Source organism: Theobroma cacao, chromosome 10 (genome assembly GCF_053813885.1).
Source record: "Theobroma cacao isolate CCN51 chromosome 10, ASM5381388v1, whole genome shotgun sequence".
Classification (NCBI taxonomy): Eukaryota; Viridiplantae; Streptophyta; class Magnoliopsida; order Malvales; family Malvaceae; genus Theobroma; species Theobroma cacao.
Window position 1 is genome coordinate 4,305,246 of NC_142648.1, and position 27,797 is coordinate 4,333,042.

Here is a 27,797-nt window from a genome sequence, read left to right on the forward strand (position 1 = left end):
TACAGTTAATAATGATCTTTATGCCATTAAAAGATAATATCAAAAGTAAGAATAAAAGTCATTCCTATTGAAGAATTCATTCAATGGTTCTTTCTTTCTATTTTTTGAGTTGGCATAATTAAAGTTAATAACAAGTACTAATATTCAAAAGTCAGATTTGTTAATTTAAAGAGTATTTGAATTCTATGTTTTACATATATTATCTTTTTAGACAAAATGTTTTAAAAAAGTCACTAAAATATTTTAAAAAATTTAAATAAATTCTTAATTTCTCTAATCTCTATAATTATATTTTGGATGCTATAGACTTATGACTAACAATTAATTAACTACTATTAGTTAAAACATCACTTCTCGTTTAATGCTCACATGATGCTTGCATGAAGAGTGAAACTGTTATATGATTATGTTATTATGCTATATCAACATGTCACATGTTACTTTTTAATATGACATGTCAATATATTATATTAATATCATGTGATATAAAACAATCAATGATGATTTGATTAAAAATAGTTAATCAACTGTTAGTTAAAAAAATTTATATGATTTAAAATAAAAATATAAATATTCGATTAAATGTAAATTAAAAAAATAAAAACTTATTTACGAGAAACATTGCCAGTATGATGAAACCAAGAAAATTAATGAAAAAAAAAAACTAGGTTGAATTCTGGAATTGGTCCCTAAATTATCTTGCAATTAAAAACAATTAAAAAGTCTACCAACTTTAAAGCATTAGAACTATTCACGTGGGCACTTAATTATTATGTTCTAAATTCAAGACTTTAAAATAAAACATATATATTTTACTGTATTCAAATTGCAATTTTTTATTCAAATCTCACCCAGTGTACAAACTCTAATTAAACGAAATTATCTTTTTCTATTAAAAATGATTTGAAATATAAAAAAATAATTAAATAAACTAAGAAGGGCAAGATAGGAATTTGATTCATTGATGAAAACAACTAATGTTAGAAATTACACGCCATCATTTTGTTAAAGGGAAGACATCTAAATTTTATAAACTATGTATTGTTAATTAATTATTTAGCAGAAAATATCTATTGATAATTCTTTTTTTATTTTAAGAAAAGATGCTTACTCAAACTTGACTTTTCGTATAAGGAATACCGAAAAACTTATTTGACTGTCTAAATCTGAACTGACCTGATTTAATCAAAAAAAATTAATGACCTGAATATATTTAATCCGAACTCAAAAAAAATTTTAATATGAATAGATCGAATTTGAAATCACTCAAATACAAAATGATTTAAACTAGAATTATATGAAAAATAAATCAAAATAATTTAAATCTGAATAATTTATTTAAATTCAATTTAATTTAATTTTTTTAAAAATTAATAATTTAAATATAAAATAACTCAAACTCAAAACAACCTTAATAAAAAAATATCTTAAATTAACCTAAAAGGATCCGCTATGAAAGGAGACACTCACCTACCACCTTAAAGAATCGAGGAAAAAGAGGATATCCTTGTCATAGACTTGTGTCAATGTCATTGACTGAACCTTTCATGACATGATACATCTACTCTTAATTTCATTACAATGCCTTTTAATTTGGTATAATATCTAAAAAAGAATTTTTAAATTATTTAAAAAATTTAAATAAGTATTTATATGTTTATTGTCCTCAATCAAATTTTAGAATTTTTGTTTTTAATTAAATAAATTTTTATATTTTTATTTTAAGTCGAATGAGTTCTTATAATTAACGATTGATTTAATTAAAATTTTATTTATCATTTTATGTCATGTGACGTTCACGTGACGTTCACGTGATATACTAACATATCATAATTAATAATGATATGACATATTGATAAATCATAATAGATAATAACATCACATACTAATTTGACATGATAATATAAGTATGTGGCATTTCTCACTCTTTACATCAACATCATCTCAGTGCCATTTTGATATAAAATAATAATTAATATTGTCACTAATGATAATTAGTCAATCAATAATTATAATTATAATGATTTATTTGATTTAAAATAAAAATAAAAAAATTCGATTAAACGTAATAAAATAATAAAAACTTATTTAAATTTTTGTAAATAGTTTAACGGTTTTTTTAGCATTATGACTTTTAATTTATAAAATTTGGAGCATATAAATTGTGTTGTTTTAGTATAATGTAGAAGTAAAGAATTATATCCTGCACTGAATAATATTAAAATAAATTATTGATAAAAGTATATGAATTCGAAGTCATTTATGTCAACACGAAAACCATATATCTTATAAATTAAGCCAAATTATTGTTGGTGGAGTACTGTGAATTGAGGTAACAAAATTTCAAGCAGCAGCTTCAAATTCCAGCCCTCCAACTTTAAATAACATTTAAAGAACTATGTTTGAATTTCTTAACTTACCTGAAATTGTGCCTAAAAAGAAGAGTAGATTCAATTTTTTGGTAATAATTAACCTCATTTTAACAATTAAAGGCTTGGCACACTAGTTATTACCTCTTCTTAGGAGATTTATTCAAGGTCTGAATCTTCTTTCTTTCTTGAACCTCCTGGTATGTACTAGCAGAGATATAGATTTTTGGATGAAATAGTTAAAGAAATAGGTTAAAGAATCAATAAATAATACATTCGTGCCAAATTTATACTTGAAAGAAGCATATAATTGCGATATTGAGAAAAAAAATATAATATCTAAATAAGTTCACGAATTATTAAAATAAATAAATAAATAAATTATTATTTTTTATTATTTTTAAGTAAATTTTTATACTTATATTTTGAGTCAAATAAATTTTATAGCTAACGTTTGACTAAATGTTATTAATCAAATACTACTTATCATTTCATGCCACATGAATTGATGTAATATATTGATATATTATAATGGATAGTAATCATGTAATTTATTCACCGTCCACCTAAACTCTAATAAAATAAATTCCTCACGTATTTACGAGGAAGGGAGAATGATATTTTTTAAAAAGAGAAGATAAATGAAAAATGATTTATCCGCAAATCAACATATATATATTTTTTGTTAAATCATAAAATAATTTTTATTTTACAAAAAAATTTTCTTTACAAACAAAAAAAAATTGAAATTTTTTTTTCAATAACCTTTCAATTCCCCACCCTCGTGGTAGGTAACAAGGTGAGATCCATTTAATTGTATGAGTGAGATTCGATTACCAAAGATTGCTCTCAGATTTCTGTGCAATAGTATAAAAAGAAAAAGAAAAATCATTTTCATCTCGTTTACTTTTAACCACAAGAAAAAGTCATTTTCATCTCGTTTACTTTTAATTACAAAGCTTTAATTGGAAAATTCATATGGTTCCACACAATGGAGTAAAGAGAGGAGAGTGTGTGAAGAACGAAGTGGTAGACTTTTAGTAATGAAGTGACAAAGTGCCCAACTAAATCATTTAATTTGTCAATGAAGTATTCATCTTATATTAAATAATTTTCAAGGAGTAGTTGATTAGTTAGTATATATATATATATAAAAGTTTGGATAGAAATCCTCAATTCAAACTAATAGCATTTTCCACTTATAAATTGACATTATTAACCTTTTAATTATAGCATGTCATGCTCAGTTTAATGTGTAAAATCCTTTTCATGAAATGGCCTGGTTTTGTCCCAGAAATCTTCCCAATTCAATGTTTAATACCCCACCCATGATCAATTAAAGGGACACAGAGAAAAAGAAACTCTGCCCCCATTTCTCATGGAAGATAGCAACCGATTTCAATGCGCAAATTTCCAACCCCCACATTGCATTGAATAAATGATGCAGTTAGTAGTCTCACAGGCTTTCCAAGTACAGAATTTGCTACCAAATTGCGACGCTCAAGGAGACTTTCCAAATCCGAATTTGGCTTAGTTGCCAGAAGACTCTGTCAATTTTGTAAGACAGATTGGTTACCAGGATCCATTGTTTTCCTAGCATGTTCAAAACTTGCTTGGTGGTTGAAACTTGGAGTCAGCTACAGGTAAACCAACATCCCCTAAACCCCATCCCTCCTTTCCCAGGATTCTTCTATCCACCAACATAGAGACAATCAATTGGTAGGTTTATTATGCTATGCTTTATCCTAGAAAAAGCACAATCCAGATTTAGAGTTATATTGGGCTTTGGGTATAGTTGCAATTAATTGTTGTCGGATAGGCTTTGGATGGGACAGTGCTTTGATTCCTTCTGCGGTAAATTCAGCTAACTGAATGCGTAGTTCCTAGTACCTTCTTCAGAGTCTTGAGAATTTAATAGAGCTTGTTGGGACGTGCAAGACTTTGTCTTTCATGCTTTGCCTGGGGAAAATGGTTCAGTTACATCAAACATGAAGCTTTAGACCCTGCAAAACAAAAATAACCTTATGCTCATTTCCATCACGATTGTTTTCAGGAATATTCGCCCATCCGAATTTCCTTTTCCTCTTTCATTTGACCTTTTTCTCCCTCTTTTGGAGACATGGGAATTTATAGAACTTAACCACAGAACTGAAACTTCAGAAAAGTTGATGAATACGTATGTTAGGCTTCATTTGGTCTCAAAAATAGTGGAACCCTATGTAGCAAGCTTCTTCATCTTTTGCTGTTTCACCATCAAATTAGGCAAAGAGTACACAATTAAACATTATATACGGTTATCCATCCCAGATGAAAGACCTAATAAAAGCATAGATGTCAAATGGTACTAAGAACTAAGCCCACCATCGAATCTAATAAAATTTTAAGAAACAGCAACTCCGACGTGTAACCCACCACAGCACTTTGGATATCACCACGAAGATAAATGTCAGAAAAATAAAACATGTAGCTCACTGTTGAAACAATTCTGTGTCATTGTATAACAAGAGTTACAACAACAAAACTTTAAAATGGCAAAACTATTTTCGTTGGAGAAAATGTTCAGAATTTTAGTACACAGAATAGTTACTAACAATGTCCTAGCTCCAGAGTTGGTGTGTGTTCTAACCAAGGTAAAGTGGGATCACTGCAAGCTATAGAGTGACAGTTTGGAACTATCTGCTAATTTACCTTCAAGAATCCCACAATCTTTCACTTACGTATGGAAAGATCAATGTGTAGGTAAGCTATGCAAGCAACGAAAAACAAGAAGAATGCTGAGGCCAACATCAGAGGCTCTGCAAGCATGAATATTGGCTTGAAGGTATAATAAACCTGCCAAGAAGGGTAAATGAAAAGACATGAGATTGAAGAACATTGTGTTCCAGTAACAACAATGGACAGGTTTTATATTATTATTCATTATAGCAAGAAGAAAGATAACATGTTTAAGATATTACAGGTGACAGAACTGATCAAATATGAACATGAAGGCTTGTTTACAGAAGGAACCACAAGGTCCACATCATAGTGGTTAGCATACCAGGTTTGACCAAGTTTTTAAACTCAAACAGTCCAAAAACAGACACATTAAAGAGCATGAGTCTCCTACTCACAGCTCTAATCGACCAAACCAGTCCAAATGTAATAATTGAGGTTATAATTTAATAAGGACAAATAGGGCATCTTCCCAGGTTTAGCGAGCACATGTACATCAGGTAATGAATTAAACAAAGCACAAGCAACACAAGTGATTTTTTCCATCAAAAACAATCTCTAGCATATTGCTGTTATCCTAGGACTTCAGTCCATATCTTAAGATAAATTGATATAGAGTCTAAAAAGTAGCTATAAATAAAATTAAGTGGCATTCTCAATTGTATGCCTCCTCATGTTCTACATGTTCTCCAGCAATAGTTCGCTTAATTAGGGCAGAACAGAACAGCCTGCAGAAAGCACTTTCATATGTGTTTCAATCATGGTACTCCATCCACTAATGTTTATAATATCCTAAAGTGATAGAATCATTATGGACAAAAACAAAATTGATACCAATGCAGAAACACATAATACAAGAAGAAAAGTTGACAAGTTACCTGGAAATGAGAATTGTGCCCAGGAACGACATTTTTCTTTTCCAAGACCACTACAGTCCTCCCCACAACATCAAGGTAAGAATATTTGGTCTGCAAGATTCAAATGTAACAAATCTCAGTTGACACAGAAGACAAAATCTTGATGAACTACATGCATAAAAGCAAAGCATTCACATTGCAGGAGAACAGTTTTCAATGCACTGCCTCAAAGCAATCCAGTAATTTTATTAAAGAAAATAATGATATCATCTGAAGTTTGGGCATTGCCTCTCTGTTAATGGGCACAAAGAATGTATATGCAACACCCACTGTCTCTATACATGTACTAAATTATATGAGAACAAGCAAGAGAAAGAGATATATTATTATATTGGGAATAATTACCTCAAGATGCTGGTCCACGGGGAACGGAACAACAGCAGAAGGGTCTTTTGATCCCTCTGGTAGCACAACCTGAAGCATACATATTAATTCCAGTCATAGTTGAATTATATTTCACCATTTAGGACAAAAGATTAAAGCAACAAATATAGAGCAATTATGTTTTAACAATATGAATGCAAAATCATTATACTAAACCTACTTTGATGGTTAACTTGTCTACCACTGTCTCCATAAGGGGGCATCCAAAGGTAAAATTGACGTAACGTCTGTCTTCAGATGACTCAAAAAGAAAGTCTTGCAATGGTAGCCCATAACCAATGACAAAAGTTGCTTTCCAACCTCCAAATAAAGGATATCGTGGTTCAATTTCCAGCTCTGACTGTAAAAGCATTAATTTAGTCAACATACATGAAAGCAAAAACTATGAGAATGAGGCATATGAAAAAGCATTAATAAAACCTTTCCTATTATGTTGACCTTTGCGTCAACTGGAAACATGATAAATGCTGCACTAAGATGTAAATGCATAATAAAAAACTGAGTACCGAGCCAGGAAAACGAAAACAACTTGCATTTTAATACACAAGATTTGATAGACTTCTTGCCATTCTAAATGCATACTATTCTACAAGGAATCAATGGGGAAATGGAATAATGCCCATCTTTGCAAAATATCACGTTTCCAATTTATTTCAAATGGAAAATCACACGCCATCAAGGAGAATTACAAATACAAGCGTTTCAAACATTTCCTTGGTTACACATTCAACAAACTGGAATAAAAATGTATTATTTTTACAAGTAACTCATAAATCACAAATTCTAACATTCACAATGCAAGTGATTTGATTGTAAAAAACAATATTTTGCTGCTAGAAAGAGAGAGAATAGAAGAGAAACACATTGGAATACCTTCCGAGAATCTGTACGCAGGTGTGATGATGAGATGTTTCCTATTTCATCCCGGTAGTAGACAGAATGAACCCTAGGTGGTAGTCTTGCCAGAAGGTATCTGAATGAGGATACACCATTAAAAGATGGCTTTGATTGGTAATCAACCCTGCGAATGGTACACAACAGAAAATGAATATACAAATAAATCTTAAAAAATGAAAAAAAAAATTCTTGTTTTCTTGATGAACTTTCAAGCTGCATCATAGCAGCAGTAGCTACTGTACCTTGAAAATACACCTTTGTGTCGAGCACCGGCATGAACCAACTTGTACTGCTCTGTGACCTGAAGGTTGCCCCAATGAGATATTTCAACTTCCCGAACAAGCTCCTCAACAACAGCAAATGGGCTATTATTCTCAAAATGTACAAGAATTGCAGAAAAAGAGTATGGAGTATGATCCTCATATGGCCCATACTTTATTTCAGTGCCTGCACGGTTTGTTGGTTCCACCCTTGTGAACGAGTCCACCTTAGTACTTGGTGTCTTAATAAAAGTTGTTTGTTGCTTAATATGATATGGTGACAATACCAAAGCACTATCACGATAATATACTAACTGAGATTCTGATTGGCCTATCTCCGCTGGAAAAGGTTCTAGGGAGTGTGTCAACATATACAACACTTCTAGTGTTATGCTTTCTGCAGAATTTAAGGGATTAGCCAAATAAATAGTAAAATATTTAGTGTCATTAGGTGCGTCAGGCAGTTCCGTTGGTTTTACTTCCAGACGGACAAAAGTAGTCTTCTTCCGCTTGCCTTTAGTTGCTAATGCTTCAACTGTTGCTAGATGATCAACTTGGCTGGGCGGGAAAGCAAGAACAACTTCTGAAGCAGGCGAACTGCCAGCATTCTCGACCTAAAAGAGAGCCATACATTAATATTCATATTAAAATACATGCAAAAATTAGATATGTAGAGATTACACAATTCCCCCATATTATCAATGCAAATACTTTAGAGATGCCTTGAATTTGTTCGCCTGAATAAACCAATGTAAAATTATAGGCTCCATTTTGATGTTACTTTGGCTAATTACCTTTTTTGCTATTGTACATTTTGCTTCCCCAAAAATTGCTAAATACAAAAATGCATTTGATTGAAAATGAATAAATACCTAAAATACAACATACATTGAAACATAATTGTTTCATATAAAAGTAAATCATGAATTTTGCTATGCAAGAATGTTAAAGCTTTTTAGGTTTAATTCTTCAAAAATATTAGTTTCAATTTTTTGTAACTAAACCCACTATGTTTTTCACTTTCCAAAGCAAAAGGTAAGTAGGAGAAGTGCAACCAAACAAAGCCTCAGATAAATTGGCAAGCTCTAAATGGATCTACATGATAACTCGGGAGGCATAAAAAGGAATTGAATTAAAAAAATCTGTACATCTTATAGGAAAAAAAATACTAAAAATTCAGGTAAATGTGAAAACCAAGTTTCAAACTCGAATATAAAACCTCATCCTATACATATATATATATCAATAAATTTGCAGTATTAAGAAAGAAATTACCTTCAAAGTCAAGTAAACTTTAACAATGTGTGAACTCAAGTCAATCTGCATCAACCAAAAAATATATTTTTTAAAAAATGAATCAAACAAGAAGCAAAAAAATGAAAAATTGCAAATAAATAAGATAGAAAAAACCAAAATCAATCAAAATACTGAGATCAAGCATAAATATTACAAATTTTTACAATTGAAGCTTATAAAATATATAAATAATAAAAACTCCTACTTGAAATGATTTCCTTAACCAAAAAGACTAAAATTAACGAATCACATATCATAGTTTCGACAATTTCGAATAGATGTAAGATTAAAGAAAATGAAAAAAAGTACAAAAACAAAGGTTTGGCGCTTACTCTACGCTCGGCGTTGGAGATTAGGAGGTCATGTAGAGCAGAGGATCTGGAGAGGAAGAATAGCAGAGAGAAGAGTGTGAGAGCTAGGGCTTCTCTAGCTCTGATCGGACCCTCCATTGCAGTTGACGAGAGAGTGAAAAGACTGGCTTTCTGCCAAGGTCGAGGACTAAGGAGAAACAGAAGGGGAGAGAGCAAGAGAGAGAGAGAAGGTTGGTTGGGTCCGGTCAACTCTTTTGGGCTTTCCAACTATTGGGCTAGCCTTTTTTTCTTTTGGGCTTTCAAATTTTTTTTATCAATTTATAATAATATCTCTTTACAATTTCAGGATAATATTAAGAAATTCTATACATAAGATTATTATTTACTGAATAATTATAATCCGACATAATTAATAGATAATTTCTTAAGAAATGCCATTTGAATTTTGGATTACGTGGTCACTTAATTTTTTTTAATTTTATTTTCTATAAAGAAGAGTAATATTTACTTTTGTAATTAAAAATAAAAAATTCTATTTAATATCATTATTGTAAACACTGAAAAGAAAAAAAATTATAAAGAGCTCAAGTGCTAAGTCTTTCTATAAATTATTGTGAATTAGTATTATATTATCTTATGTAATTATCTTGTCATTTAAATTGTAAACCTCACATCTCTCTATACGAGTTCTTTTTATTTTCATTTTTTTCCTAGAAAAAAGACAATTAAAGAGAGCCTAAATTGTTAATTAAAGGCTTGACATTTTAAAAATCAAGAAAGAAAGTTATTTAATAGAAAAAAATAGAAAATAAAAGAAAAAATAACCTTAAAGAAATTAATCCAATAAGTAACAGTTTGCAAATGGTCGATTTAGTGTTACAATTTCAAAAATCGAAAGAATTAAACTTGCTTTACGAAAAAAATTGAATCCAATTGAATGAATATGTTTAATCAAATTGATCAAAAACTGAACTATTTCCATTGATCTCACTGTAACAAAATTTTTACAATATTTTACTAGTTTTTAAAATATTATATATATATATATATATATATAAATTTTAACACGTTTAAATAAATTTAAAAATAACTAACATTCCAAAATTATTATGAAGTAAAGTAAAAAAAACCGTTACTATATACATATAAATATATATTGAATTTTAATTTGATATGTTCAATTAAGAATTTTTTCAACCCAAAATCGAACTAAACACCTCAAAAACCTTCTAATCGAAAAAAAAAATCAAACTCATTTCGATTTATTAATTTTTTTGGATTCAAAATGATTTTGCTCATCCTACAAACAAAATCTAAGCAAACAACACTTAGCTTAGAAGTGTAACTTATTTGATTATATTAATTGCTCTCACTACCAAACGTTAAAAAAAAAAAAACTGACGTAAATAATTTAATTAAATAGTAACACAAAAATAACAGCAAGGAACCGATTTTGCTCCCGGATTTTCCCCTTTAGACTCGGGACTTTCTCCATTTTCCTATGTTTCCACTTTGCTTTTGTCACACATAAACCAAAAAAATAAAAGGAAAAGAAAAGAAAAGAAAACCCCAAGTTTCTTTTATTGATTATTTTGATGAGTATCATTCCACAAAGAGTTCATTGTTTGGTGTAATGTAGAATATGTTTCTTTGTCTTTCCTTGTGTGTCTTTTTGATGGTGACAAAGGAAACGTTTGGTTTTTAAAGTGAAGAAAAACATGGCATGCATCATGAGGCTGGGATCTAAATCTGAAGCCTTTCACCTTGATGGCCAAACCTGGTTTGTTTTTCTTAATTTGTTTGTTTCCTTCTTGCTTTTGCTGTTTCTATGTTATGAAAAGATATGGGTGTTTTCATTTTGATAAAAGCATGTTAAAGTATGATGAATATAGAACATGGGTTATGATGACCATTGTTTCTTGAGTTGCACGTAACTTTCTTTCAAACCCCAACACCTTCTTATGAGTTAGAAATGGAGTTTTGGCCTTTAGGCGTCGTCCCAATGAGAAATTAAATATGGGATACGTGAGGGTAATTGTTGTTTCACTTTGGAAGTCAAAAGAGAGGAAGATAAGAGCGTTTGAAGGGAAGAAATTGGAATCAAAGAAGTTCTCTTTTAGCCTGGTTCTTTATACAAAATAACTGAATAGAGAAAATAGTCATTTCTGAGGATAATTATGATTGTTGAAAAAATGTGTGTTAAGCTGAATCCTCATTATTGGATGCTGGTCTACCTATGTGTTTGCTAAGTAACTTCTTCTATTCTCTGAATCTTTCTTCCTGGCATTAATTTCATTATTGAATTGGCAGCTTATTTCTTCGATAGTTGGATCTCAAATTTGTCTTATGCGCATGTCATAACTATATGTTCTCTTTTCTTCTCTTCCAGGTTGTGTTCAACTGGTCTTTCAAGCGATGTCATTGTTGAAGTAGGGGAAATGTCCTTTCATCTTCACAAGGTGCTTTTAACTTTGTCATCCATTTGTCACATTTATATCTCCAGAGTGTAAACATCATGCCTTGTAAGGAATCAGTATAAAGTAATTCAGCGTTATCTCAGAAGTCAGGACCTTTTAAAATGTACATATGATTGTTGGAGGTTTTATTTGGGGTATATACTTGGTAAAAGTTGGCTCTTTCTCATCACGAAAACAAGAACTGCGTTCCTTTTTTTTTTGGCTCTAATGTTAAGTGTTAGGAGAACTGATATGCTCATTTTGGAAAAATGAGCTTTAATTGATTAAAAAATTGTAGCATTCATATATACAAGTTGCATAGTTTATCTTATTACTTCATCAAAATATTGAGAGTAAGTTCAGTTTATAGTTTCTTACTGATTACCGCGTAGGATACTTTCTGGTATGACTGGTAAATGAAACCAGTTTTGGGATGATTAGTAGATTCATATTGTTGTACAAGAATGCTTCCTATTTTGTTTCATTGAAGATATTGTCAATAGAATGCCTTATTCCCTCAGCTTTCCTAGTTGCTTCTTATTATTTCTTTTTGGCATTGTACCATAAAAGGAGAAACATTTGTGCTTACCTGCTTTTTAGAATTGTGGTCGACATCTTTTTTTTAATAGCAGAACTGTGGTAGACATTAATGTGTCTGTTTTAATAGTTCATATTAGAATGTCTTTTTCTTTTTAAATTTACTGATCAGATTGTATTTTCCCTTTCCCCATCTTGTCATGTTTATCAGTTTCCGTTGCTGTCCAGAAGCAGAGTAATAGAGAATCTTATTAAGGACTATTCTGGTGGGGATGAGAAAAAGTGTGTTCTGCAATTCCATGACCTGCCTGGTGGAGCCAAAACCTTTTTGCTTGTAGCCAAATTCTGCTATGGCATCAGATTCGAACTCACTGCATTAACTATTGTCAGCCTTAGGTGTGCAGCCGAGTATCTTCAAATGAGTGAAGATCATGGGGAAGGAAATCTCATAGCACAAACAGAAAATTTTCTGAATGAGATCTTCGGTAACTGGACAGACTCTATCAAAGCTCTTGAAACCTGTGAAGAGGTTCTACCATATGCACAAGAGCTTCATATTGTTTCACGATGCATAAATTCCTTGGCAATGAAAGCTTGTGCTGATCTGAGTTTGTTCGGTTGGCCTATGTCAGGAAGTGGTACTGCTGCACAAAGTCCAGAGGACACTGTCTTATGGAATGGAATAAGTGCAGCAGTCAAACCACCACCAGTGAGTGAAGATTGGTGGTACGAGGATGTGTCCGTCCTTAGATTATCTCTGTATAAAAGGTTGATTCTAGCTGTTGAATCAAGTGGCATAAAGCCAGAGAGGATTGCAGGTTCCCTTGTCCACTATGCGAAGAAGCATCTTCCTTTGTTGGGTAGGCAGTCGAGCTTCCAGAATTGGGACCATGCTGCCTCTGGATCAACTGTGTCTGCCCTATGCGATGCAGATCAAAGGAATCTCCTTGAAGAAATAGTGGCATTAATACCTAATCAATCAGGTGCCACCCCAATAAATTTTTTGTTGAGACTTCTACGAACATCCATGATTTTACATGCTAGTTCGTCATGTCAAGAGAAGTTAGAGAAACAGATTGGGGCTCAGTTGGATCAAGCAGCTTTGGAAGATCTTCTGATACCGAATATGGGGTACTCAGTGGAGACCCTTTATGACATTGACTGTGTTCAGCGGATTCTTGATCACTTTGTTCTGTTAGATCATGAGGCAGTTGACTCTGGTTCTAATTATATAGTTGATGAGGGGCAGCTTATGGGAGGTTCCCATCCAATGACCCCAATGACATTGGTAGCTAACCTGGTGGATGGATATCTGGCTGAGGTGGCACCTGATGTTAACCTGAAATTGCCAAAATTTCAGTCACTGGCAGCTGTTATTCCGGACTATGCCAGACCCTTGGATGATGGAATTTACCGTGCAATTGACATATACCTTAAGGTAAGATTCTTCACGTTACTTGGTTGATTCCCAAAATAGATCATTCATTTGGATCACCAGATTTGAAAACTATGATTATGCATTCATACCAAGAATTTGTGTATGGCATGTCGACATCATTTCTGACAGTTTTGTTGCATTGCAAAGGTAAATGACTGCTTATTGTTCAACTTTAAATCTCAATTAACATTTGATATTGTTCTAGAGTATAATAGAGATATAGGTAAATTATGTGCACAAATTTTCCAAAGGATAACAGAAATTTGTCATTTCTTTTATCTACCAGTGAAATTGAAATTTTTTTAAACTTATATAAAACATCCATGGATTGTTCAAACTGCTGTCAGTAAGATTTGCAGTTGGGGATCACATCGAGGAATATAAGCTTTAGTGCCCCCAAATATGAATTTTCTTGGCATGTTTCTTCTGTTCTTTTATTTTTGAAAGTTTTGATTTTTGAAGAAGAAATGGAGGTGAACATGCTATCCATTGGCACTGAATATTTGTCTTCTGATCTCAAATGGTTTTGTTTATTTAACAGATATATGTTACTGTCAATTCCATGAACGAATCATCACCTACATAATAATCTTGATATTGCCATTACACTTTCCTCATCCTCAAGATTAAAAGAATGGAACAAAAGTTTTCAGTTGCCATTAAAATTAATTTTCTTTCTCATGTTTTTTCAAAAAGATGCTTCCAAGTGCATGTTAGGCTAGTCCTTCCACCCTCCGTGCTAAGTACTTAATACTGTGTTTCTCAACTTCAGGCACATCCCTGGCTGACAGACTCTGAGAGGGAACAAATATGCCGCCTCATGAACTGCCAGAAGCTCTCATTGGAAGCCAGCACTCATGCAACCCAGAATGAGAGGCTACCTCTCCGAGTCATTGTCCAAGTTCTATTCTTTGAACAACTTCGGCTCCGCACATCAATTGCTGGTTGGTTCTTTGTCTCTGACAACCTTGGAAACTCACAAAATCCAAGTGGGAATCTTGAGATTCCCAGAAATAATGCGTCTGCACATGTGGGAACTACTCAAGACCACTTTTTGGCAGTTGATGACATAATGGAGCGGGTTTCCGAGCTTGAGAAAGAGTGCTTGAGCATGAAAGAAGAACTTGAAAAGCTGGTTAAAACAAAGGGTGGTTGGAACATTTTCTTGAAAAAATTTAGTTTTAAATCGAAGTCTAAGTCCTCTGATCCAAAAACAGCAAAGTCTTCTGATTCAAAAAAACCAAAGCCCTATGATTCTAACACAGCAGCAACAGCTTCATTCACAAATGGAAGAGGAAATCACAACAAGGGTGAGTCCGGATTACAAGTTTTGAAAGAAAACTAACAAAGGGCAAGCCTTCTGTTTAGTGTTGTGTTTCTTCATCTCTTTCCTTCTGGATGCTAGTTAGTCATTAGTCATTCGTTGGTTTGTAGTTGCCGTAATTATGTTTAGACATCTTTAGATCATGATAGGTTCTTCTCAGTGATTCTTAACAACTAAAGCTGTCATTGTCTTTTCTTCCGTACTGATATTTGGTACCTTATGGAGCTCCTATTTCTGAAGCTTATTTTCCCCCTATTTGCCCCAATCAAAAGTTTTCTTCTCCTTTGTTCATTGCCTATGTTGAGTTGATGCTTAAATACCAGTATAGTTTAGAGGGTTGCAGAGATGAAATATTTGAGCTAAATGATTTGAACTCTCTATGAGATCTTAAGCACTGGCAATTTGTACAATTTAGAGAGGCCATAGGAGTTCTTGTCTTGATTTCTTTAAAAAATGATTAGATTAAATTCTTTCAGGTAATAACATAGTTGCAGCCATTCTATTTCTATCCATGAACAAATGGCCCTGGTGCCACCATTTATCATCTTCTTGAATATACAGTCATTACCAGATCCCTTAATCTACAATAACCTGTTTTTGACTTCTCAAGCTTTCAATTGTAGCAGTAACCTTTTCAACTGCAGATCAGTTCTATAGATTTTGAAGCTAACATCAACTAATAAAAAGTTAATTACACATTTAATATCTGTAATAAAATGTCATTTCATACCTAAAGTTTAAACATTCACAATTAAATACTCCAATTTCACAAGTGACAAAAAAAAAAAAAAAGAATGCACCACATGTTTAATTCTTCTTGGTTGTTTGTGCAAATATCAAATTGAGTATTTCACTACAATTCAAGTCCTAAATGTATCATTAAAAAAAAGTCCAAAATGTATAATTAGTTCATTACAAACCTACAACATTGTGCTACAACTGCCAAAGATGCAACAGGGATAAAAACTTTGGTGGGAAAAAGAAGATTGGAAAAGATCAAGAAAAGAGAACAATCAAATGCATCCGTTGGCATACTTCAAAAAAGAAATCATGTTGCATTTGCAGTCGGGAACAGGATCCCCGCACTTATTGCAATATCTGAATGTTTAGTATAAATACGAAGATAACAAAGTTCTAACATTTATCAGATGCAAGGGATTTAGTACTCAGTCCAATGCTTCCCATTTCTATATAATAACTGATTTAAGCAGAAAGCAAAAAAGTAGTAAGAAACTACGCTCGCCGACTAATTAAAGTTCTGGTTACTATCACTAAGCACCATGTCACCAAAAACATGTCATCTCAAAAGCCATCCCCACCCATTCTATCCTGCATCTCAGCTCTCCTCTCCTCTTTCAGCTTCTCCACAATTTTCAAAGTCTCAGGATCAAAGAAACGATCGCGCACAAACTTTTTCTCCTCCGCTTGTATCTGCTTGATAATACTAGCATATGGGTTGGGTGGAGGTTTCTTTCCTTGAAGACGGGCAATTTGTTTCAACCGAGCATATGCCTTCTTCTTCTCCTTTTTCTCCGTCACATATTCCATCTAAATGTGATACCAATAGTTAAAGAACTGCGGATAAAACAGAAGAAAGCAATGTTTTCTAGGTTGAGATCCCCTCCATTTTTTTTTTGACCAACACCATCAAATACACCTATTATCAACATCCATGTTTATAGAATGCACCATGAATTATAAGTTCATGGCATATGAATGGTAATGATGAGCCTATTAGGTACTATAGGTCAAAAAGTAATGAAGGGGAGCCAGACCCCTTTTTCTCCACTTCTATTTGCTTAACAACCATCAAAGAATGGACTGGCAATTTAGAAACAGAAAAAACAAAGAGAGAACAAAAGAAGTCTTGAATCATGAGCTCAAGAATGTAAGAAACATACATCAGCTACAGCCATCGCTTCCTCCTCGCTGACTCCCTGCTCTTTCAACTCAAGCACCCGCAAACCGAATAGACGGGCTGGAGGTGGATCAAAACTGGATATTCTGCAAAGGAAACAAACATAAATTAATCCACTCATCACGAGTCTCTAATATGAAACCAAAGCAAGAGATTATTCAATGAAAGTAAAAAAAAAAAAAGGAACAATTACAAGAAGCAAAAACATAGAGATTATGTTATTCTCAGAAATATCTGCTTGGATGTCAATCAACAGGATCCACTTCTACGAGACAGATAAAACAACCAAATTTCCTACATAAGGAATATTTACTCAGTAGATTCATATAAAGAAACACCAAGAAGTTCTCGTCTAATTGTATCATGCTCCCAAACAAACCCAAACTTACATAGTTTCTTCATTTGGTGATAAAAAAGCTCTCAAATTCCAGTCATTTTCAAATTTCAATATGCAAGCAAATAGTTTTATCTGAACACATTTGCAAACACAAAACCCTTCAAACCAAAATTTTAAGCATGGGTTTACCTGACTCAACTCTTTGCATAAGATCATATTCCAACTATTTGATATTGGCATAGTATGCAGTTAGCATCTAAAAGACCAAACTCAAAATGCTTGCTTTTGTTTCTGATGTCGAAAGGTTTAAAATGAAATACCAAAATTTCATTATTAACACAACGATAACGAAAACCAAATTCACTCTGAGAGTGCATATCTAATGGGCTTCATACCATAACAAACACAAAAATGAATAATGAAAGCAACAGCATATATAGCAAAATAATACTTGATGGCATCTTCATGCTTTGACTCTGGATATTTCTCAAAGAATTTTTTTGTGTACACATCTTCTGGGAGACTGATCCTCTTAACCTTTCCATCAGCACGAGGAAAGGTTGCAGGTGGCGCCCTGTATGACATGACCAAAAACACAATTATATTAAGTATCATTCACAAATGAACGCAGCTAACATCTACGCGGACAAATGCTAAAGACAAGCCTAAACCAAAAGCATAGGCATCATAATCAAAACTATAGAGCTTCACATACAAGCCATAACAAACAATTTCATCGACAAAATGAAGTCTCTTGATCATATTTCACATATTACAAATTACAAACTCACCCCTTGATTGACAAGAATAATTTCTCTTCAAACAAATAAGTCATCAGATAATTTTTTTTTTCTTTTTCAGGCATTGCAGATTAGCAAGTGACAACATTTAAAAAGAGAACCCGAAAATGAACAAGTAGAGTCACTATTCTAAAGCTACGAAGAGACCAAAAGTTTCTTGGTTCTGCTTTTCAAGGAAAACACAATGTAATCAATCAAAATTGTTACATTTTCTTCTTTAAAACAATCTGGGCCATTTTGATTACTCCATTTTCATTACCCAAATAAAAAGTTAATTTCTTTGAACACTTCAAAAGAAACCCAGTTGTTCGAATCCCAAAAGAAGGGTTTTAATTGCAAGAAAGTAATAAAAGAATACTAAGGTTAATCCCAATAAAAGGAAAGAAGGGAAAAAGGTGGAAAAGGGTGAGAAAGAGACAAACTGTTCCATGGCTTTGAGCCAAGCAGGCTCAGGTTTGGCTAAACCTTTGACGAGTTTCCTTGCTTTCGTTAACAAATCTCCTTTCATGAACGACATGTCTGCGTTCCCTTCGCTTGCTTTGCTCTTGTCGTTGATTTCTTCTCAGTTCACAAGTATGCAAGGAAAAGTTGCTCAACAAAGGAGTTTCCCCAAGCGACGTCGTTTATTTGGGTTTTAGCAGCTTCGGCTTGGGCTTTTCTGCAACGTTTTTATTTATTTATACATGGGCTGACACCTTGTAAAGGGGCTGGAGTTGCAGGTGGCAGCCCATTCTTCTTCTTCTTCTTCTTCCTCTCTCAATTGAAACTTTTCAAGCTTTGATTTTCCTTTTACCGTCTGTTGAAACCCAAATTTTTATCAATAAAATCCAAGCAGATTGCGAAAGCTCTTTCCAGCATTCCCATATCAAGAAGGTATTTAGACAAATTCCTATGCTTTTTTTTTCTTGTAATTTTATAGATATTGCAACGTTCAAATTTTACCCTTCCCCCCCCCCCCCCCCCTCCTTGAAAACGCAATATTTAGCAATCAATTCGGATTTTTCCCCCTTTTGAATGTGTTTATAAGTTGAGAAATGTAAAAAATAAGCAATACTCGCTAAACAAAACATTGAATTTATTTATTATATTTAAAGGGTATATTCAAAAGTTCTTTGTTCTATTTTTGTTCTTAAGAAAAATGAAATTTTTAGTATTCAATTTGGGTTTTTGATGTGTTGCTGAGATGAGAAACACGAAAATAAGAAATACCCATATAGCGAAACATGTTAAGTATATACTTAGAATGTGAATAAGGGTAATTTGAAGTTAGTTGAATAAAAGAAATTGATTTTTACTGTTTGGTTGTTATTGGAAAAGAAGAAGGAAACGTTTGGTATAGAAATATTGGAGAAATCTTGTGAATGATTTATAACTTAAAATTTGCTTTTCTAATAGGTAAATGAGGTTACATTGGAAGCAATTCTTATGCTTTCAAGACCAAAACTTGTAAGCAGATTTTTTTTTTTTTTTTTGTTGAGAAAACAATGGGCTCAACTTAAGTCTTTATCCCAATCTGTTTCAGTTGGAGTTTGTTTCTATTTATAAGGTTATGGTGCTTGTTGTTTAATTTACATTGACATTAATGCATTTGAAGTGAAGTTGAAATCTGAAAAAGCTTGGCATATTGCGGTAGATGTCAATGTTAATGGGTGCAGGCAGGCAAGGAGTTGGATGGATTTTTTGTATGTTTTCCTTGAATAATCACTTATCTTTTCAAATTACAACAAGCAAAAAGGTTTTAGCTTTCTGGGGTTTATTTTATGGAAGTCACAATGAATGTTGCATCTTTAATAAATTCCCATTTTTCTGGTTTACATTATTTTGAGTCCGTTTTGGCTATCTGAATTGAATTTGGCAAGTTAAAGTTGCATGACTTCTCTCAGAACTGATGCTTTGATACAGGTTGTTTCATGATTTGCAAAAATGACATCCATTGAGGGAAAGATAGGTCAGCCTCAAAAAACTAGTAATCGGACTGCTAACACTGCCAAGGTTCAGAGTTCAACTTCATCCTTTAGAAGGTGGGGTAGGAAGTATCCGTTTATCAGATATGGGCTTCCAATGATTTCGTTAACTGTGTTTGGGGCAGTCGGCCTTGGTCATCTCTTGCAAGGCAGGTTAGTTTTGGTCCTTGGATCTATATTAATTACCTAATTGCAAATAGATTTTGGGAACCACTTCTGCAGATGAGACTTTTTGTTTCATCTGGGAGTTGATACATCCAGAGTGAAAACAGAAAATGATAATTTTCTGTTGTTGATCTGATATGAAAGCTTTATTAGTATTTGTTATGTAACAATTTTAAGCTCTATTATAAGATGATTGATAGGAAAATATTTTTTCTTTTGCACCTTTTGTTTTCAGTTCATTTTTGGATTGCTACGAAGGCTTTCCACAGTTAAGCAATGGTGTTAGTTCCAAGGATGGCATTTGTACTTAACTTGTAAAGCTAGCTAAAAATTTCAGATCATCATATGGTTGGAATTGGAACATGTTTCATATTTGGAGTGGAGATGGAGACTTCTCAATACCCTTTGTTTGCACTCAGCCTAAGACAAATATTATTCTTTGTTAAGGCTGCCCATCTTGGCAAGGTTTTAAGGCATGATAAGTTCCAAATTCACTCTACTTTAGGTGATGGATAAAATTTACCACCCATCTTTGAACCGATATGATTTTACTATTATACTTTTTAATTTGATTCAACAATGGTCAAAAGGTAGAATATTCTAAAGAATTTATCATTATATCCTCGCAAAATATTGTTTTACCATCAACTTTTGACCATTTTTGAGCCAAATTTAAAAGTACTATGGTAAAATTACGCCCATTTAAAGATGGGTAGTAAATTTGATTCATCACCCTAAGTAGAGTGAATATGATTATCAACCAAGTTGACTGATCTAATTCAATTAATAAGTTTATTGATTAATGTTTGTATTACTGCTAAACTTATATATATCTGGACTTTACTTGAGGACCATCTCTAAGCATTCTCCATCAATGCTATACCAGAGAATTTCCAATTATTATTTGACTTCTTTATAGGAATATCTTTTTCGTAATGACTGTTGCAACACCTCTAGTCTGTATTCAAAGTTATTATCATTAGTTTGCTACGGCAATTCCTCTTCTAATGTAATGGGACTTTGTAGTTCAGCAAGGATATTGCAAAGGTGAAAGATGATCAAGAATGGGAAATTATTGAGACCAGGAAAGCACTATCAAGAACAGGGCCCATCGATGCATATAACCCAAAAAAGATTTCATTGGAGGAAGAATTAAAGGTATAGTCATTTTATCTGCAACCTCAAATCGATCGGAATTCATAGCTTACTTGCCTTTCATTCTCTTTTCTAGGCTTTGCAAGTGAAGGTTGATATAAACAACTACGACTACAAAAGAATTCCTAAGCCAAATGAAGGCAAGTCAGGATAGGTTTGGGCACTCTATCCAAAAGCTTAATTTTGTAGCTGTAATAAACATATTAGTATTTGGTGGTAAATCTAAGTGTTTATGGTTTCACTACATCTTGATATATACTTTGTGTAATCTAGTCTGCTTAGAATCTGCCTACGCATGCTGCTTTTGGTTGTTGCAAAATCTGCATACAGTTTTGATAGATAGGCTGATATATGTAACCAATGATATGGTATTCCCTTTGAGAATTTATAAATTAGCCAAAGCTTGTTGCATGTCATAGATCCATATTAATGAGAGATGAGATGGGTTTTTTGAATTTATGACTTACCACAACTGATGGAAATTGATCAATGTTTTCTTTGATTTTTGATGTAAAAGAACATCTCCAAAGCTTTGAATATTTTCTCTGTTTCTGGGTTTTGGTTTAAAGTGGATGAAGACGATGATGAAGATAAGACTACAAATGAATGAATCAAGCAATCTGTTTAGTGTTATAAGATGGGATATCTTTTTTGAAATCTATTGGAATTAAAACTGAATTATAACAATACCTTAAAAGCTTGGGTATATTTTACCCTAATCTACATTCCATGAATTCTTTGCAAGATGCACTAGTTTAGGATATGGCCTCAACTTACGTATGCATACATGTAACCAAGATGTCAAAGGGGAGGTGGGGGTCTTGGTAGGAAGATAACAAGACAAGAGCTGGTGAACAGACCACAACAGTAGAGAAAATAGAAGTTAGAAGTGAAAGGTAATGATGAGCACATCATTACCATGACTCCAAGGGTCCGTAAGGTCCTGCAGCGGGTGGACCTTCTGATTTTAACCGCAAACATGCAACAAAAAATAAAGGTGCTCTTGGACCAAGTGAGATTCTGATGAGTTAACAGTTTCAGACCATGTTCAGTTCTTGTATTCTTTGGTGAAAACATCATAACTTGGCATAAATCTTATTCACCAAACCGCAGTTCAAAGGGCCAAGGCCTGAATCAACTTCCTACAACCTTGGATCCTTGCATTAATCATAAAAATACTTGCTAATAGTGTGCGGTTGCTCTGAGAGAGAGAGAGAGAGAGAGAGAGAGAGATAATGTACTGAATTAGCAAAAGAGTTAATATAAAACTTTATAAAAAGAATAGAAGCAGGTAATTATATATCAGCTGAAGTGCTCACCCAAATCGTTTCCACAATTACAAACATATACCCAGTTTCTCCCAGAGAGAAAAGACATTTCTCTTTATGTACACCTCCAACAACAACACAAACGAAAATACAAATGGTGTGAACCCTACCTACCCTCCTCTTTTCTACTCCCAAATATATTCTTTTGCCTTTTCCCAACTTCTTATTCATTTACACATGTAAAACAGACAAAAATCATAGCCAGAAAGACCCTGTTATCCTTCCACTTTATCGCCTCCCAAAACAAAATTTTGCAAAATATAGGGGAAAAAGCTCTGGAAAAGCTATTTGAAGATGGTTGCCACAACCTCCAGAATATTACCTTGGCTTTGGTTGTGATGCAAGTGACCATAATGGTTGGACAAGCCTTTGAGTTGATGGACTACCAAGTAAGGTTGCCTGAGATCGAGTTAGCATCTCAACCATTAATGGGGTTTGATAAGCCTGAATCAGACTTGAACCATCAGTGGAATCACCTCTTGCTGTAGCTCGTTGCCATGAGTGTGAGCTCAGTCCTGAAAGGATATATGCTCTCCCAGATGCCTCATAGACATGCCTGCTTGCCATCCTCTCTTGCATCTCCTTCAGCTCAGCATCCAATGCAATGCAAAGTCGGTCATGAGATTTGGCTGAAACAGTCTCGGACAACACCCTTCTACAAATTTCAAGGATTGAAACAGCACGTGCTAGATCTCCTTGCTCAGCTGTGGTTCTTGCCTCTGCCATTGCCTCTGCTGCTTGGAACCTGTTGCGTTGCCTGTCTACTTCAATTGATACTACTTCCTGCCCAGCTATTTCAGGTCTTTGAATCCTGACTGCATCACTCTCCAAAGTTGTCATTTCTTTAGTTAAGGGATCCCTATAAATGCATTTCACCTTTAGCAGCGATGTGTCGCATCCAGAAGAATCTGCTGGGACTTTAACTGCTACCAAGAAATCCCTCTCTTCATCAGCATAGAGATCTCCAACATCAATAAATCCAGTTCTTCCATCAGATGTCACGCGGCTTGGATAACTTCCTGCTTTAAGCGGGCCAAGGCAGAGACTTGGATTCATGCACTCCACCCCCACTTGCAGCTCTTGAACCACAACACTTAAAAGTCCACCGATGCATTGTGCAAATGCATCCTGGATCACAGCTTCAGTTTCAATAAAAGAAAAAGTCCCTCCAGAGATCTCTGAAATTGAGTGCATTGATGAAGCATCATGATCTGCACCAAAACCAAAAGCATGCACTGGAATTTGGAAACCTGTGTTGTCACCACCGTGCATTGATAGAGGGACAAGCAACTGGTAATTTGGTTGAGACTTGTTTACACCAACACCATTGACAGTATATGTATCCTGCCCATCGGACAAAAGTATTATGCTGGCAACTGGATTCTTTTCTCTCCGGTCTTCCATTACCTTGGCACCTTTTCTCAGGCCTTCAGCTATGTTGGTACCACCATTTGCAACCAGAGAGTTAACAGCTTGAAGAGCCTGCTGCCGCCCTATGTCAGACATTCGACGAAGGGGAAAGAGGCGGCGAGCTGTTGAAGAGAAGGCAATAACTGAAAGTCTATCGTTGCACCCAAGGTTTTGTATTACAAACCCCATTGCCCGTTTCAGTAATGCAAGCTTGGTGCCAGCCATGCTACCACTGATATCAAGCACCGTGACTAGGTCGACTGAAGCACGAGGATTTTGAGAAAGTTGTGGCAAGCTAGCCTGATTTCGGCTGGGATTTTGACTTGCAACTGCACCAGCAGCTTTAAGATGAACCAGAATGGTGAAATTATCATAAGAACTGGACCTTGGAGCAGCTGAAACCTCTGGGTATGTTTTGATCTCCATCGTTCTGAGAGACGAGCAATCTGATGAATTCTTACTCTCAGCAATCACAGGTTGGTGATCCAAGGATTCATCATCATTGAATATGCCTGGCTCAGGAGCCTGAAATAATGGTACAACATGTCGTCGACTTAAATCTCGACGAGATGGAGGCAATCGGCGGACTACAGTCATCAAAGCATCATTTCGAGGCCAACCTACTGGATCGATTGTCGCCCTGCCTGGGGGAGGATCCAAACAGGGGCTCTGCATGGGGATTTCTTTCCATTTTGCTCTACAAACTGGACAAATTTGATTACCATGCTTTACATTGGAAGCAATACAATGGAAGTGGAAAGAATGTGAGCATTCTGCAGTGAAAATAGCATGACCACCTCCTTGCTTCATCTTCGTCAAACATATTGAACATGTTTGCTGAAACAAATATTGGAAACAAAATTAGCATCTACTGCTCTGGATTTTATTCAAAAAAAAAAACCTTTAGAATGCATTCAGCAACCAGAAGAAAAAAACAAAGCACATATAGTATCAAACATAACCCATTTCATTGGTTGCTATGTGTTGTATTTTCATAATCCGTGAGTGACAAACCAAAAGAGCACAGTACAGAGTGTTAATGATACTAGATAGTTGTGCAAATTTAAATACAATTTGTCCAATCAAAATTAGAGAAGGATATAATTGGAGAGCTATAAACATAAACTTATTTCTAGCGCTTGACCAATGACCCACATTCTAGTACATGAACAAGCCTCAAAAACAATTTGATCACAAGGATATAAGAACAAGCCCTACAAATATATCAGTTGGAAATATTGTGTAGATAAATATACGCAGCACCAACACCTAGGCTGTGCTACTTTACAAACAGTAAAGAGCATCCCAAGTGACTCAAAAGTAAAGAGGCACAAGTTTTATGCTCACTAGGTTAGCATAGGAAGGAAATATGTTCAAAAAGGTTGCAGTGCTTAGTGTTTTATGTTACACCTTTTCTTTTGTTCATTTTCAATAAAAACAGTAAAGGCAAGAAATCATCAAAAAAAAAAAAAAAAGTTCGCCAGCCAAAAAGAATAATTAAAATTGTTGGGTATTTTAGGTTTAGGTGTGAATGAATTTTTTACTTTGGGCCAAACCTAAAAGTAGCTTCACCAAAAAAGGGAGACAAATAAACGAGGAGTAATTAAGCAGCCTAATAAGCTCAAAAAGAAGTCAATTTTAGGTATCCAACAAATAAAGGGCGTATCAGGGAAATAAAGCTAAGAATCAAAGGAGTAACTTTTGAGAAATAATCAAGCAAACTGTTCATTGATACAGATGAACCAGAGCTTTAGAAGAACTGGGGACAAATGTTGAAAGCCCCATTTTATGACGAAAAGGAAATCATAATATGCTTTTAGGTATTTCTTTTTGTTTCCTTTCTTTTACTTCTTTGATGAAATTAAACTGCTAGAGAAAGGTTGCAACTTTAACAGTCAGCAGATGAGGCCATCAAGCAGGGCTGCTTCCTTTACTTCCTCACAAGGGCAGGAGAAAAAGGAAAGGTAAATCTTGTAGCCCTTTTTTAACTAGTAAGGCAACTTAAAATGGTCCTGAAAGAGACTTGTGCGTTAACCCCACAACCCAAAGCTCAACAACTTAGGTCAATAAACCCACTTAATCGTACGTAAATGATAAAATAAAACCAGAATGATTAGACCACAGTCCAACCTTAATTATTGAATTAGACATTTTCCTAAACACATAAGAAGGAAAAAGATGCTATAGCTGGATAAACAGAAAAACACATCCGCCAACCAAGAAAGAAAAGATTAATAAATTTCATTCAATTTCATCATCGGATAGAAACAAAGACAAGGCCATTATTGACAGAGCAGGCGTACAAAACGAAAACAGGAAAACAGTATGAAAAAAACATTGAGAAATTTCAAAGCCTCCATCTCTACAGCTTTCAAAGGGAAAATACACAAACTAAGTTCTAAATATAATTGGTTCTGGAAAAGCAACCAATAGATTTTCTTCTGGCAATCAATAAACAGAAAGTCTCCAATCCAATACAGCAATCATTTGAGTAATAAAGCATATCCAAGTATAGATCTTCATTATCCGAATAAGGACAGAAAAAATGATGCTCCCATTTTTTCCTTGTGCTTTCTTAATAACCAACATACAGAAGCTGGAAAATATCAGCATCAATAACTGAAATCACAAGCCTAGAAAATAATACTAATAGCAATTACAAACACATACCATCGACGGCAACCTAGCTAGCTGCCTTTAGCTTTCCATTTTCTCAAATAAACACAAGACCAAATACCTAAAACTAGATTACCTTTTCTTTACCACCCATGTTACTTCCTCAGTAACGAAACAGATACTACTGTACCCCCTCAAATTCATAAACCATAAAATTGAAAGCCTAGAACCCCAAAACTTCATTTCTCTCCTTTCCCCCTTATTCTCTTTGCAACAAACACGGCATAGCCTAAAATGACCAAAAGCCCTCAAGCACACAAGACTAACCCCATCAATATACAGAAAAGAAACTTATAGCAAGCAATCAAACAGAAAATCATCAAATATACACAAACAGCAAAAATGCAAAACCGAATCAAAACACAGTCTGATACAAAAAAATTCTTTCGCTTTCTGTTTTTCTCCCCCATTTTCTAACCAATCGAAAACAACACAACTAGAAACCATCCAAAAAAAAAAAATAATTACCAAAGGTTTAATTCCTTTACAACCAAAGACAAAGCATAGCTCAAATAGCTCAAAGACATAAAAAAAGAAGGAATGTTTAAAAGAAAAAAAGCTAAGAACTTTAAGAAAGGAGAGAACCAAACCTTGGATGATTTGCTAGCCCTTCTAGACAAACTTTTAGACAACCTTAAACCATGAGAAGAAGGCACAGGAGTCATTGGCCTAGAAGAAGCCATACTTTCCCAGTTTGAAGGAGATAACAAAGCAGCATCAGATAATCTTTCACTAGAAGGAGGTGCAGAATAATCATCATCTAAAGTTCTGGGCAAATAAGCACAAAGATTCAAGCCTAAAGCCAACTTTGCTTTTCTCCATTTACTACCCATTTTGACCAAAAAAAACAAGTCTTTTGAACTTAAAAACAAAAACCCAAAGTTAACTAATGGATCTTGAAGTTGATTCTTACGTCAAGTTGCTCCCTCTCAGAGTTTTTCTTTGGAATGGGAAAGAAAGAAAGAAAGAAAAAGAAAAAATGGGTCTTTAAGAAAAGTAGAAATAGAACACGAAAACCAAGAGAAAAATATAAAGAAAAGAAAGAGAGAGAGGTTTAATGGGGGTTTTTGTTTTTGTTTAAACTTTGTATATATAAATGAAAAGAAGACTGATGAAGCTGTAGTTTTCTGTAGGCTAAAA

At 33.9% G+C, this 27,797-nt stretch overlaps 4 protein-coding genes and 1 pseudogene across 5 annotated transcripts; 2 read left to right on the top strand and 3 right to left on the bottom strand.

Annotated features, from left to right (window-relative positions):
• Nucleotides 1-4,813: 4,813 nt before the first annotated feature.
• LOC18586410 (Ribophorin I) lies at nucleotides 4,814-9,352 on the bottom strand. The gene is made up of 8 exons (XM_007009794.3): nucleotides 9,171-9,352; nucleotides 8,818-8,862; nucleotides 7,525-8,156; nucleotides 7,259-7,406; nucleotides 6,546-6,725; nucleotides 6,347-6,415; nucleotides 5,963-6,052; nucleotides 4,814-5,201 (listed from the first exon to the last, which is right to left on the bottom strand). Exons 1-8 carry the CDS (start codon nucleotides 9,285-9,287, stop codon nucleotides 5,079-5,081), a joined length of 1,404 nt encoding a protein of 467 aa, XP_007009856.1. The 5' UTR covers nucleotides 9,288-9,352; the 3' UTR covers nucleotides 4,814-5,078.
• Nucleotides 9,353-10,778: 1,426 nt separating this feature from the next.
• Nucleotides 10,779-15,300, top strand: LOC18586411 (BTB/POZ domain-containing protein At5g03250-like; annotated as a pseudogene). Its single transcript, XR_016023106.1, has 4 exons — nucleotides 10,779-10,929; nucleotides 11,539-11,608; nucleotides 12,354-13,580; nucleotides 14,353-15,300. The product of XR_016023106.1 is annotated as a BTB/POZ domain-containing protein At5g03250-like (transcript).
• Nucleotides 15,301-15,936: 636 nt separating this feature from the next.
• LOC18586412 (uncharacterized) lies at nucleotides 15,937-18,563 on the bottom strand. The gene is made up of 4 exons (XM_007009800.3): nucleotides 18,382-18,563; nucleotides 17,611-17,733; nucleotides 16,806-16,908; nucleotides 15,937-16,452 (listed from the first exon to the last, which is right to left on the bottom strand). Exons 1-4 carry the CDS (start codon nucleotides 18,474-18,476, stop codon nucleotides 16,207-16,209), a joined length of 567 nt encoding a protein of 188 aa, XP_007009862.3. The 5' UTR covers nucleotides 18,477-18,563; the 3' UTR covers nucleotides 15,937-16,206.
• A 111-nt stretch (nucleotides 18,564-18,674) lies between these two features.
• LOC18586413 (cytochrome C oxidase assembly protein) lies at nucleotides 18,675-21,644 on the top strand. The gene is made up of 4 exons (XM_007009801.3): nucleotides 18,675-18,832; nucleotides 19,862-20,076; nucleotides 21,120-21,246; nucleotides 21,320-21,644. The coding sequence occupies exons 2-4, from the start codon at nucleotides 19,883-19,885 to the stop codon at nucleotides 21,395-21,397; spliced, it is 399 nt and encodes a 132-aa protein (XP_007009863.3). The 5' UTR covers nucleotides 18,675-18,832; nucleotides 19,862-19,882; the 3' UTR covers nucleotides 21,398-21,644.
• Nucleotides 21,645-22,488: 844 nt separating this feature from the next.
• On the bottom strand, nucleotides 22,489-27,797 carry LOC18586414 (E3 ubiquitin-protein ligase WAV3). Its single transcript, XM_007009802.3, has 2 exons — nucleotides 27,248-27,797; nucleotides 22,489-24,818 (listed from the first exon to the last, which is right to left on the bottom strand). The coding sequence occupies exons 1-2, from the start codon at nucleotides 27,488-27,490 to the stop codon at nucleotides 22,890-22,892; spliced, it is 2,172 nt and encodes a 723-aa protein (XP_007009864.3). The 5' UTR covers nucleotides 27,491-27,797; the 3' UTR covers nucleotides 22,489-22,889.

Coding starts and splice junctions, on each gene's coding strand:
- LOC18586414 (XM_007009802.3), bottom strand. CDS start 27,490: ATGGGTAGTAAATGGAGAAAAGCAAAGTTGGCTTTAGGCTTGAATCTT. Junction 24,819..27,247: donor GGGCTAGCAAATCATCCAAG/GTTTGGTTCTCT, acceptor TATTTGTTTCAG/CAAACATGTTCAATATGTTT.
- LOC18586413 (XM_007009801.3), top strand. CDS start 19,883: ATGACATCCATTGAGGGAAAGATAGGTCAGCCTCAAAAAACTAGTAAT. Junction 20,077..21,119: donor GGTCATCTCTTGCAAGGCAG/GTTAGTTTTGGT, acceptor TTTGTAGTTCAG/CAAGGATATTGCAAAGGTGA. Junction 21,247..21,319: donor CATTGGAGGAAGAATTAAAG/GTATAGTCATTT, acceptor TCTCTTTTCTAG/GCTTTGCAAGTGAAGGTTGA.
- LOC18586410 (XM_007009794.3), bottom strand. CDS start 9,287: ATGGAGGGTCCGATCAGAGCTAGAGAAGCCCTAGCTCTCACACTCTTC. Junction 6,416..6,545: donor TAGACAAGTTAACCATCAAA/GTAGGTTTAGTA, acceptor TGTATGCTTCAG/GTTGTGCTACCAGAGGGATC. Junction 6,053..6,346: donor CCGTGGACCAGCATCTTGAG/GTAATTATTCCC, acceptor TGAATCTTGCAG/ACCAAATATTCTTACCTTGA.
- LOC18586412 (XM_007009800.3), bottom strand. CDS start 18,476: ATGTCGTTCATGAAAGGAGATTTGTTAACGAAAGCAAGGAAACTCGTC. Junction 17,734..18,381: donor TGGCTCAAAGCCATGGAACA/GTTTGTCTCTTT, acceptor CATGTCATACAG/GGCGCCACCTGCAACCTTTC. Junction 16,453..16,805: donor AAGCGATGGCTGTAGCTGAT/GTATGTTTCTTA, acceptor TATCACATTTAG/ATGGAATATGTGACGGAGAA.